Raw genomic sequence first — 13,079 nt, 5'->3', positions numbered from 1 at the left:
TAACATTTTCAATTAATGACATCTGGAATGAAAACCAACAGGGATCACAATGCTGATCATGTAACTGAAATCATGATTCAAAAATAAAACGCCCAGCTTAAAATCAAATTCACAGTTCATGGTGATCTGTAGAATAGCGTGGGGTCAGGTTTTGCTGTCCCAGCCGTCGTTTTGTCACAAGGCCACAAGAGGCCCCACATCCACCTGCCACATTGAGCCGGCTCCAGGAAGTTTATTGCTCATCTGAACCACTAGTTTATGTAAATATTGTATCTGCAGTCGCACAAGCTTCTGAATGTTCTGCTAAAATCTACCGTGTCGTTTGATTAGATAAGTTGAAACTTTGTTCTCATTATAAAAAAGTGAGTCATTTCTAAAATGTAATGGATTCTAAGAACGCAGTCATATGCAGATCAGGCATAACATTATGACCACCTGCCTAATATTGTGTAGGTCTACCTTGTGCATCTAAAATAGTTGTGACTCATCAGAGAATGGACATGGGCCTTCTGAGGGTGTCCTGTGGTGTCTGGCAACAGGATGTTAATAGTGGGGGGCCTCTGGGTTGAGGGGACGGGCTGTTTGGGATCTAGTGAATTTGGAGGCCAGGTCAACACCTTGTGCTGTTCTTCATGTTTTTTTAGTTGTTCCTAAACTGTTTTTGTGTGTTTTTGCCTGTGTCAGGCTGCATCCTGTTCGAGATGGCTGCTGCCATCAAGGAGTGTCATTGCTATGGGGTGGGGGTGTCTGGTCTGGTCTAGGTGGGTGCTACATATCTAAGTAACATCCACATAAATACCAGATCCAAAAGTTTTCCAGCAGAACAATGTAATGTCAGAAGACGGTCAATGATATTTACTTCACCTGTCAATGGTCATAATGTTATGTCTGATCGGTGTATCTGGTGTGCTAAAATATATCAGGCTCAAATGGGACACAACTTGACGCTTTAAATGTTGGATGGAGGCAGTACGTTTAATTCCAGTTGATTGAAATGATCGTCGTGTTGGATTTAATTCTATTTCTGGCGCGGATAAGGTTGATGTTTTTATCATTCTGCCATGTGGTACAACTGATACAAGATTTGAGAATTGACCACAGAGATGATAGTTTCACCCCGACAGGAAGCAGGTGTGACCACCAGTGTCCGGTCTGCAGCTGCTGGGAGGCAGCTCTTCCACACACACAGACAAACACAGACACAAAGTGCTCCTGGTATCTAATGAGGATCCATCACAAGCGGAGATGAGTTTACCCAAAGTGATTAATTTACTATCCGTCCTTTTAATCCTTTAAATGAACCGCAGAACCCCACGTAACAACCTGTGTGCAGTTATGGGATCTAGGTTAACTAATGGTTACTGGTCTACAACATTAAAGGTTCTCAGTTATCTAGGTCATGGTATATCCAAAAAAACAAGCTGGTGGTGAGTAAAAAAAAAGTATTGATGGTAAAAGAAAAGAAAAACAATGTAAATCAGGTATATTTTGGTCTGTATTGCACTTATCTACAACATCACACAGTTTATTTAAAAAAAAAAAAAAATCATTAAACTGAACCAGGGCAAAGACAGGTGTGTGGACTGGACTTAAAATAAAAATTAGTGTTTTCTACAGACATTTAACGCATTGATTCATCACACATGACCACTGCAGTGACAACGATGAGCAGAAGGTCTGGTTTGATGTCTTATAACATTTATAGACCACACTCTTTCCATCCAGAGGCAGACAGATGTAGACTGATTCATAGTGTTGGAGTAACAAAGTGACACAGTGTCTTTTTCACTAGGGTGCAGCTAACCTTTTGCAATAATCGTTAAAATGATGACATAGTGCAAAAGAGAAAAATCTGAACTCGGATGATCTCTGACTGTCATGCCAGTGCATGTTAGTGTATGGAAAGTGTGCAATGCCTGTTTCCAGTTATTAGACAAAATGAAAGAAAAAACAAACACACAGTGCCACAGTGCTGTATGACAGATTTCATAGAGGTGCAATTACATTTTGTGAATGACACGCGGTATTTCCAAGTGGGGAAACTTTCAAACTGTGCCATTATCTTCGTGACTCATGCGAACACAACGTGAGAAAGAAAGGCTGGTCGTAGTGTAGGTTTAAGGGCGCACGGGGTGAGTTAAATGTGCTGTGTGCTTGGCCTGGCTCTTGCTGTCGATCAGTAGCAGTTGGTTGTGCTTGTGGTAAGAGATCATATCGTCGAGACTGTTGAACGTCTGAAAGAGGAGAAGATAAAGTAAATTATTACTGAGCTGCAATCCTTCCTCTTTTCTATTTTTCTTCTTCTTATCTGTCTTCCCAAAACGGTACGCCCCACTCCCTTAAACACGTCCTCACCTCTTCATTCTTCTTGCCCTCCTTTCCGAGGGCATAGCCTTGCGTGTCCTCCAGGTAGCGGATGGGGATGTTGTACACCTTCTCCTGGTAGAGCACAGCCAGGGTGTACGGCTGGCGGGAGCTCTGCGCCGAGCTGTGCCGTATGAGGAAGGCACCGTCCTGCAAAACAGGAATATCCGATAAATAAAAACAGCTCGTGTGAAGAATTAATGAACTGAGGAAATGGAAAAAGACACTTAACCTATTATCATGCAAAACAAGTGGCGGAAATGGAAAATGCTCTACACTTCTCCATTGCCCATGCAGCAACTCTGCCTCATGTTTGCTCGAAACGGAACCTTAAATAACTCTCATAACTCTTTCGTTTACCTTGTTGATTCTCTGTAAGAGATCCTCAGCTGTCTTTCTGTTGCAGTCTCCAGCAAACCATTCTTTATCCTGTTACATACAGCAAATACATATCTGTTACAGCGTTCACCAACTTATTACATTTACTCTAAAGGACTCTACTTACGGTGGACAAGTTCGAGCTATGATGAATTTCAAGAAGGAAGATCATATAATTAAAGATTTTAAGGGTTAAACCTTCCAATATTTCTAAAACATTAAATTACATTAAATGAACACAAATGCATCCTTTCAAACTAATCATCTCACAACCCTCTCGGATTTTCCTAGCAACCTACAGAGGTTGCCCCATGTTGGAACCACTGGATTAAAGTAGATAATGCATATTAACGCATCAGAATTAACAATCAGATTATGCAGTACATTATCATTTATCATTAAATAGGCCAAGTAGTACTGATTAAGTAGCTCCTGCTGATAACCTTAAGTATAAAGTCGAATGTGGGACTTTTACTTTTTAATGAATATTTTCACAGGTTGCACTTCTGATCTTTAAATAAAAATAAAAAATAACTATATTTTCTGAGTAGATCGATGCCATACCTCATTCCCAGATTGTTTGGTTGCCTTCATGCCGCCATAGGAGGCTTAAAACAAACAGAAAACATGTGTCAAGAACAAGTTCATGGGAAATCCGTATTTGGCAGCAACAAGATGCATGATCCAAGCAATGTTTGGATTACATCAAAGTAAAAAAAAAAAAAAAAAGAAAGTAAGCAGGCCCCTAGATGATCACAGTCATCCCTCAGGATTTAAAACTCAAAATGTGAGCTTACCCACTGGCTTAGGGTCTACCACAGGAGGATTTGGAGGGCTGGGGTAAAGAAGAAGGGGCATGCTGTTATAGTTTAATTCTGGCAGTCTGTTTCATCTCCAGTCTCTCTATGTTCTGCAGGTCTTACCTGGGTTTAGCTTCCTTCAGGTTTGTCAGTATAGTCGGCTTCATACCGGGAGCCGGTGGGGGGAGTTTGGATGGAAATGTGGCCCGTCTCATTTCGACCGGAGGAGCTATAGAGGAAAGGTGTGTACCCCTCATCATCGTGGACAAGATAATTTATTCCACGTGTGGTTTGTGCTGATCATTAATTAGCAAAGAAGAAGTGATCCTTACCTCCTTTTAACTCATTCATTGAAGGCAAGTGTGTATTCTGAAAGGGAGGAAATAAATGTCACTGCCGCGTCGCACCGAGTGAATTTAATTTCCGATGCAGGGAATTGAAATGGGAGGGTAAGAATGAAAACTTCAGCTTTGAAATCAGATTTTATCTTGGCAGTCTTATTTCCAATTAGCGTGGAGCTTAGCAGAAGAAAAAATGATAAGACAGGCATGAATAGACACACTCACAGACTTAGCTCTGGGAACTGGAGGCTTCAACCTGCAGATAGCGAGAACGTACATGTTTAGTAACCTTAATACTATAACTACCACATTTGCATCGCGCCTTAGTCTGATGGGACATAGCGTGTGAAGCCTTAGAGATGTTTTGTACCACAGGTCACTTGAGGTTATCATCAGTTATGCGGTAGGACGGAAGCTGCTTTGACTCAGAGAGAGGTGCACTTACATGGGAATGGGAGCAGGTACAGGTACCGCCAGGGGAGCGGGAGGCTTCCTCATTGGCCCACGTGTGGCAGGAGAGCAAGCTGAGAAAGGAGCGGAAGGAAGGAAGGAAGGAGATCCTCATTTTATCTCACTTTCTATCATCTGGAAATAAAGTCTTTCCTTTGACATTTTGAGTTTGTTCAAGTTGCTGCTGCTGCTGAATGTTCACAGTCTCATCAAACTCTGTTATGCAAACTTGTAATCAACACCTCAGAGCCAGGGCTTGTGGAGTGTGATGCAGCCTACCTGCTGTTGGCTCTAAATAAAGGTCATCGTTATCCTCCTGAAACAGAAAACGACGATTATCACTATAGTATGTGGGAGCACAAGCTCAGCCTCATTCAGGATGTGGTCGTTTGACATTACTCTGTTAATGTTCACATATGTTTTTAAGGTTTCTATGAATGACCAGTTTCCAGTTTGCAATCAGCTTGCTGTAAGTCTCACTGAACCAATGTTAATCTTTTTAGACGATGCAATAGACGTCAGGGAGGATGTCATAAACAAAGCTGCAGAAAATCTTAGCCCTTACGAAACACAGAGATGCTTTATGTTTTAAGAAGACCACTGTAAATGTACTTTTTTATATTATTATTTTGTGTTTCTTTCAGTCACATTTTGCAGGAATATTGTACAAATGGTGACTAAAAGACAAAGTAGGCTCAAAACTGACTATCACAACATCCATTTAAAGTGAGCTCTATAGCTTTCTGACAAAAATATTAACAATCACTGCTCTGACCCTCTGGAGCTTTCAATAGCTCAACAGTGAGCTCCATCTGCAAGCAGTGGTGTACTTGTCCAGTGTGAATCAAATTCCTCTGTACAACTATCAGCCTCTCTGATGACAGAAACCTGTCCACGCATAATTTATAAGATAAATAATAATAATACAAGTCAAAGTCACCTCTTGTTCGTTTGGATCCAGATAAACATCTGAAATGCAGAAGGAAAGCACATAACAAGGGTTAACAGTGCAAACCAATGCAGAACGAGCCACAGATTCAGTCAGTTAATCGATTAATTAGTTTGAGCAGAGAGGTACATCACTGCAACACAATTTAGTATTTCAGTTTTCTACTCTTTCATACGTCTGCCAGCCTACTGCTCTGGACACAACCTGAGGTAACAATAAACTACTTTAATTCGTCACAATAAACATAGCTATATACTGTATTCAGTTGAAATTATCTTCATCTTTGCCAGTTGCGAAATTAAATGCATGACTGCCTCAATGCTCTTATCCAATCTACTCTGTAATGGGAGCCTCTGCATAATGAGAAACTTTGTCTACAGTGAAATGTTTTAATGCATGACTTACGCTTGTGACAGAATTCAAAGCGTAACTTAAATTAAGATTAAGTGCTTTAGAAAAGGTACAAGTGAAGTTAAGAACATTATAATAAAACTAAATGAGCCAGAACATATGGTGTTGACTAGGTGCGGTGATAAATACATTTTCCTTCGTACTGCACCTTTAAGCAGTGCTTTAAACATCACACATCTGCTCCAGAAACTGGAGCTGCACTGCCACATTGTGACTCATTGCATCACTTTGCAATCAGCTGGTGTAAGAAGTTCATGCAGTTCAGTGATGCTACACTAGGGGGCACTATCCTCTTTGTTTCAGTCACAACTGCACAGTCAGTGCTGCTGAACTTACAGTATAGTAACAAGGCACTTCGGCTTTTCCATAAAAACAACCAGTGTAAGACCAAAGGTTAAAAGAAAGAGTATTCTATGCTACTTGCTATTTTATCCTCCGTTCCACTGCTTTCCAAAGGGAAATATTGTACTTTCTGCTCCACTTTACTAAAGTTTAAACCAGTACTTTCCAACCTTTGGACATCATAACATAGGTCTCATTCCAGATGTCCATGAGTTATTAACAGCTCCACCAAATAGGGTTTTTGTCCGTTTAAACTTCTCACATGGAAGAGAAAAACTGATTTTTGTATCAGAACTTTGTTTTCCTTCTTTCTTCTCCATTTAACCATCTGACAACCGCTCATTTGCTGTGGATATAACTATATGTAGAGTTGCTCCGCCTCTGGCAGCTCCAACATTAGCGTGCTGTTTACACACTGATGCTTCAACATGAATGATACAATATTATCATATCATCAGCCGCAACATTAAAACCACAGATAGGAGAATATCATTGACCATCTTGTGACAATTCAGTGTTCTGCTGGGAAACTTTTGGACCTGGCATTCGCGTGGCATGTAGCACCCAGGTAGACCAGACCAGGCAGCCCACCTCATAGCAATGATACTCCTTGATGGCAGCAGCCATCCCCAGCAGGATGCAGCCTGACACAGGCACACACCAGGTGTTGACCTGGCCTCCAAATTCACTAGACCCCAAACTGATAAAGTGTCTGTGGGAGGCCCCTCCCCTCAACCCATAGGACCCAAAGGCCACCACAGGACACCCTCAGAAGGCAGTGTCCATGTCCATTCTCTGATGAGTCACAACTGTTTTGGAGGCACAAGGGAGACCTTTTTTACATTGCTGTATTGGTACTTCTACTTAATTAAAGGATCCAAACACTTCTTCCACTGCTGTATACAGGTGTTCTGCAACCAAGCGGCCAAAATCACGGCATTTCTTTCAAAAGAACATAACTAATGTGGCTAATCTATCTATCTATCTATCTATCTATATATCTATCTATCATTTATAGGCTTTGCTATTATTACTGTGAGAGGCTCGTTTGTGTTGGTAGAAGTGACTACTGCACCTTCCTCCGTGGACACAGGAACAGGCACTGGTGCAGGAGCAGGGCGGCCCACAGGGGGAGGCATCATCTTCTTTTTCCCGGGCTTTTCATTTCTGTCTATCTCAGGAGCTGGGAAAGGTGGGAGGGGGAGTATGAAGTTGTGTCACATCAAAGGAGAAGTTTGAAAGACAAGGAGTAGTGTGTTAGAGGCAGTGCCATCAATGGGCACGAATGCATGACTCACGTTTCTTGGCGCTGGGGTCATAGTACGAATCCTCACGTGGCTGCGCTGGCTGGATGAAAAAGATTTTTTTTCATTTAAAACAGTTTGTCAGCGTCTTAAACCACCTGTTGTGAAAGACGTAGAGAGAAACAGAGCTGTTGTTACCGGGGCTTTGCTTGGTCTAGGCGGAGGAGCAGCCTGCCTCTGTGGAACGGCGGGATTTGACGTCCTCTCTGCAAAAAAAACAAAACAAAACACAGCAGTGGGAATTTTTAGGGAGAAGCTGTAGTTTTATTTTGTCTGTTGCAGATATTTCTAGTAATCTGCAGTAAGGGCAGAGTGCAAAGCTCCTACCCAGATAAACGTTCTCCTCCACTTGTGTCTGAGGGACTTTCGCGGGTGGGCGCTCACAGGGAGGCGCTTCATACATGTCACCCTCGTCATCATCCTGCCCCAGGAATATATTGAAAGAAAGTGAATGAAGAAAATGATTTTGAGACGTGATCATGGTCTCAGACATTGTTATCTGGGATAATATCCAGCCCACTGTGATGAAGGACAGCTAAGGCAGGGGTATTTTCAATGGAGTGACACCAAATCTCACCAGACTGAAAGCCCTGTCCAGGAAAGTTCAAAATAACCAGTATAGCTTTTGTTGAAATGTTAAATTAAAAATACGGATAAAACCTGTAAAAACACACTTTCAGTCACCTGTTCTCTTCCTACTTACAAACTCATCCTGCGGCCAACCAAACCCTGCATTGTTATCTGAAATGGACACAGACAGGAAGATATCAGTGGAGAGGCATGAGAATACATTTTCTAAAGTGAAGCCTGAGTCTCACCTGCTCTTCTAGGGGGGGCTGGCGGTCCGCCGTGTCTGAAAGGAAGAGCATAAGCTCAATCGACACTCACACCACAGCTCAATGAGTTTGAAGAATGATGCAGAGAGTCAGTGAGGATCATGTCTTAGGTCACTATACTCACAGGGTCTTGAGTTTCCCAAAGAAGCTCTGGGAAAAAAAAAGAGAGAGAGGGGAGTAAATTATCGAGACAAGATGAGGTATGTTCAGATGTTTAATCTGCCTCTATGTGACTCAGACCGTGCTAAACTGCCTCGTAATCATTGACTTCTAGTTATCCATCAGCTTCATCGATCAACCTGAGTCAGTGGGTGTGGATTGAGGAAGACCACACAGTAATACAATAGAGCTTTATTTGGTGCAAAGGGGGATTTAATGCAGTACAGAAAGTACCACTTTAGTTTAATACTGCGTAGGATTTTAAGGAGCTTTTAAACATTTGATAAATGGCTTGTGACACGACTTGAAATTGGCTCAAATTTAACCGACTATGAAGAGCTTTATTATTTGTTTTGTTTTTTTATTGTGCATATTCCAGTTAGTAGTCCCCCCTGTGTAAATGTAGTGCCATTTTAATATATTAGGTATAGGTATATAGGTAATGTAGGTTAAGTTACACTGTGTATATGCAGCCTTTATCATATAAAATAAATCATCCGTGAGTTTGAAGCTTTCATAATTAACATACGATAACAGTTACACGACTAGTGAAGCATTCATCCAACACCAGTTACTGATAATTTATAGGAAGGAGTCACATTTGTTGAGAAATGCTTCACTAAAATCTCAACGTTTTCTAAATATACTAAATAACCTCAGATAACCTCTTTAAGTTTTATTCTTCTGCACTGTAAAACATCAAGTTATGTGAATGCATTTCTTCTCTTTAACTCCAATAATCATGACAAGTTTTTTATACTGAACTCAATTTAATACAGTTTCTAAACTTGAACTTAAAGTACTCCGTTGTCTTGACTTCTTGTGATCTTTGTCTGTGTGGTCAACGTTCATTTAACTCATTAAGTTTTGAGTTGAATAAAGCGATGGGAGAGGAGGAGGAGGAGGAGGAAGGGTGATATAATTTGAATACTGGAAAATATAGAGGCTGCCGGCATTTTCAGATATTTTAATTAGACAGAACTATTACCGTAAAATGGCAAAACCTTTTGCAACAAGGCTCACAACTTCAGCAAAAATATTGGCACCATAAACACAGCAGATGGGTGGATTTCAGAAGCCGTTTCTCTACATTTTTCAAAGTGGCTGTTTATGGTGGATCGAATTTTAAAGTCCTCCTCTCTAAACGGCCTAAATGAAATAAAAGGTCAAATTTCTGGCCAGATGTGAATTGAATCTGTCTGAAGTTTACATAAACTTTAAAACTTGCCAATAGTCGTCAAGATGAGGACTCTAAATAGAAGCAAAAACATTAGTAAATGTTAAATAAACTTAAAATGAATTAACTTGGAAATGTGAGTAGAAATAGTAAAGGGAATCGTCAATACATTTGACAAGATAAAATGAGTTTTCTTCAATGGATAATGTAACCTAATAAGTTATTTTACGTCAATGAATCAAGTTAAACAAGAAATGATTATTAGTTATAACTTTCTGAGTTGACACAGAGGTTTTCTTCAGGTTGAGTTTTACTGACTTGAAGTGTTTTACAGCGTGCATACATCCGCTCATCTGCTATGAATAAAACGCAAATATTACACTTGCAGACTGCACATGCAGTGTACCATTAACACACCTGTCATCGTAAACCACTAACATGCATCATCCTAAACCCTTAACATGAGTTTCGGTGCCAGTTCTTTGTGAGCTGGCGTGAGCTAATATTTAAATTAATTTCCATGAATTGCTATTTCCTCTCCTAAGTTTCGTTGTTGGTATTCGCAACTTTAAAGAGCCGTGTAAATATTCGTTCCCCTACAAGAGGTAACCTGGACCTCTGTTACTTTAGACGGCGGCCACACTTGGCTCACAATCAGTTTTGAAGCTTTTTTAAACAATTCCAGTGAAATTAATGATAAAGCTGCAGGGATGAGGCTAAATGACAACAGCGGGAGCAGGTCCAGATCAACACGCACACATCAAAGCGAAATCAGGAAGTGGAGTTTTTCCCACAGTGCCAGGCGGCCATAGAGGAAGTGTTGGTGTAAAGTAAATGATTATAAACAGACAGACAGGGGTGAGAGAGGGACTGCTTTTCTGTCTCTCACACGGTGGCACAGGGCTGGTCTGAAAACAGATAACCTACTGTTGATAAATGAGGAGCAGGTGAAAGGTGACAAAAGAGAACTGAATTACCGTTGTGCTATTTACGACCTCAGTAATTCCAAAAATATCTGCATGTAAGAGTCAAGTTGCAGTGGCAGCGTTCCTCTTTGTGTCGACTGCACTGTAGAAGTGCCACTCGTTGAAACTCCGAGACAACGAGTCTCAGACAAAAATATAGGCAGTGACCCCGGAGAGCGAACAGCAGGAAAAAGGAAAACGTTGCGCAGCTATGAGGTGAAAATCTGATGCAAACAAGGGCAAGACAGGCACCATTCAAATGCTTCACTGTCCACACAATAGAAAGAGTGTATCAGCGTTATCGCAATCAAATATTATCTGATGTGAGTTACAAAATAATGAGCTACCGTGCCATAAAAGTATTTATAATATTTTAGATTTTTTGGTTTAGCAAGTAACTCTGACTGAGCTCTATGTCCAAGGTGAAAGAGAAAAAACAATGTTTGACTATTTTTTGTGTAGCACAGACCTTTTTTTTGGTGTCTGTAAGTTTCCAAAACACCATCGGAAAAGAGACCGTCATGTTCATCAAAAACACAACAGCAGTTTCCATGTATGATGCAGATTTTATGTCAAATAATTTCCTCTTAGACATAGTCTATTTTTGTGATCTGATGAGTATCACTGCTTGAAATACTGTGTGATTGTAACACGTTACAACATCCTTACATCCTCACTGAAAATGAAAACTAAAATGCAAGAAAAGAGACCAAATACGATTAAAGATAATGCACAAGTATATTTGGTTTACCCTAAACAAAGCATGTACGTACGTGACTGCTGGATTCATTTAAATTCCCATCTGCAGTCCATGCTGTCATTGATATTCAGGTGAAAGACGTGTTTCTTTTATGAATTCTGTTCATCCTATAAAAGCTGATTTTCCATGAGGCTGTACATGCAAACTTTAACAAGCTGGTTCAGCCTGTCACTGGAGTTTTATACCAGCATTACTGATACCTGAAGGTAAACATTTGTGTTCAGGCATATGTAAACATTAACCGTGTGGGATATTTGTACCTTTACACTCCCACACAATCACAACTCCAAACGCTTGGCATCATTTTTTACCCCAATTCAAAATAAACACAAACGCAGAAATAAAAGTCACTACAAGAACGTTTTGCAGAGGGCTTCGACAGCACCGCCTCACTTCCTTTTTTCTCTCCCCCAACGTTACCAGAATTTAAACCAAAATATGAGTAAAAGAAAGCTGTACTTTACCATTGTTATGATTTTGGAGCCCCCGTCTCGAAGCTCAAGTCATGAGGAAATGTCTTTGTGTCGGTTCTTAGATGCAAATGGTTTTAAAGATTGAAGGCGTGTGATACAGAGAGAATGTGAAGCTGCTCTAACTGATCTCATTTGCATTTCCTACCTGTGTAGGCTGCTGGGATGTCTGCTTTTAAATGAGCAGCTGCACCACTGAAACATGGCTCCCAATTTACCTACCGAAACCATACAATCGTGTGACTGGCTGAATTTGATACTATTTTCTGTAAAGACCAAATAAGATCTCCTTTGTGTGCCAACTGCCGTCTAGATTGAATGTTAAACAGGAACCTTTTACACAAACACATGCAAACGAGCTCACGCTGCGACACCTTTAAAACTACAGGGAATTAGATACGAGAGCAGAAACTCAGTTTATTTCACTACAAATTGAAATTAAACAGCAAAGGTTTTAAGTAAGCTTTTCCATCAGAGCAATGTTCCCATGCTGAACTTCTTGTACAGATATTAGTTTTGTCAGTCATACTTCCTGCATCCAAGTTTTGTTCAAGGTAGTAGATAAATGAGCAAATACTTGCTGAATTGTTAAATTTCAGAGAAAAGGGCATCAGTGTCTGAGCTACGAGCACAATACAGTCTGAAATAGTACAACCAGACCTCAGTGTTTTAGTCCTAGAGTATTTACAGCTTAAGAACGGCACGTAGTCTGCTGTTGCCTTATTTTACTGAATCAGAATCAGCTTTGTTTGGCCACATATGCTCACCCATGCAAGGAATTTGACTGGTTACACATCGCTCTTGGTGTACTCGGGGACAAATAGGGCCAGTATAATAGGTAAGAATGTTATTATTATTAAAATCTATGTGTGTATATACACAAATAAATCTTTATATTTTATGGTGAATGTGTTAAACAGGAGCCTTTGACACCAACACATGCAAAAGAGATGCTTATGCTGTGACACCTTTAAAACTACAGGAAATTACACTACAAATTAAAAATACAGCAACTCCAAAAGGACTGTGAGACATTTACACTTCTTAAAAATAAATGTCACCACATACATATATATATATATATATATATGTGGTGACATTTGGAGCGAGAAGTGTTTATACATTTGTACATTTGTTGGTACATTTTGCATAAGTTAATACGCAATTTAAATGTAATGTAAATATGAGTAAAATAGTCCTTTCACCACCTAGAAGAAGGGGATTTTGCTGTAAGAGGGACTTCCTATGTGTGACAAACTAATTTTTTTTGTCAAATTGTCATGTTTTAGTTCAGGGGCCACACACAGCCCAGTTTGAGCTCAAGGGGGCCGGACCAGTAGTATAAATATCGGCGACTCTAAATGCTTCCCTTT

At 40.3% G+C, this 13,079-nt stretch overlaps 1 protein-coding gene across 1 annotated transcript; it reads right to left on the bottom strand.

Annotated features, from left to right (window-relative positions):
• Positions 1-1,477: 1,477 nt before the first annotated feature.
• Positions 1,478-12,676, bottom strand: LOC311493561 (uncharacterized protein). Its single transcript, XM_084552278.1, has 19 exons — positions 11,701-12,676; positions 8,300-8,325; positions 8,158-8,192; positions 8,043-8,080; positions 7,667-7,760; positions 7,478-7,545; positions 7,334-7,382; positions 7,111-7,218; positions 5,274-5,302; positions 4,613-4,649; positions 4,329-4,407; positions 4,109-4,139; positions 3,875-3,911; positions 3,666-3,771; positions 3,540-3,577; positions 3,307-3,350; positions 2,725-2,793; positions 2,356-2,514; positions 1,478-2,234 (listed from the first exon to the last, which is right to left on the bottom strand). Exons 1-19 carry the CDS (start codon positions 11,701-11,703, stop codon positions 2,118-2,120), a joined length of 1,167 nt encoding a protein of 388 aa, XP_084408404.1. The 5' UTR covers positions 11,704-12,676; the 3' UTR covers positions 1,478-2,117.
• Positions 12,677-13,079: the final 403 nt, after the last annotated feature.

Source organism: Chelon labrosus (assembly GCF_963514085.1).
Source record: "Chelon labrosus genome assembly, chromosome: 9".
Taxonomy (NCBI): Eukaryota; Metazoa; Chordata; class Actinopteri; order Mugiliformes; family Mugilidae; genus Chelon; species Chelon labrosus.
The sequence above is the reverse complement of the archived record's forward strand: the minus strand, read 5'-3'. Positions and strand labels throughout refer to the sequence as shown.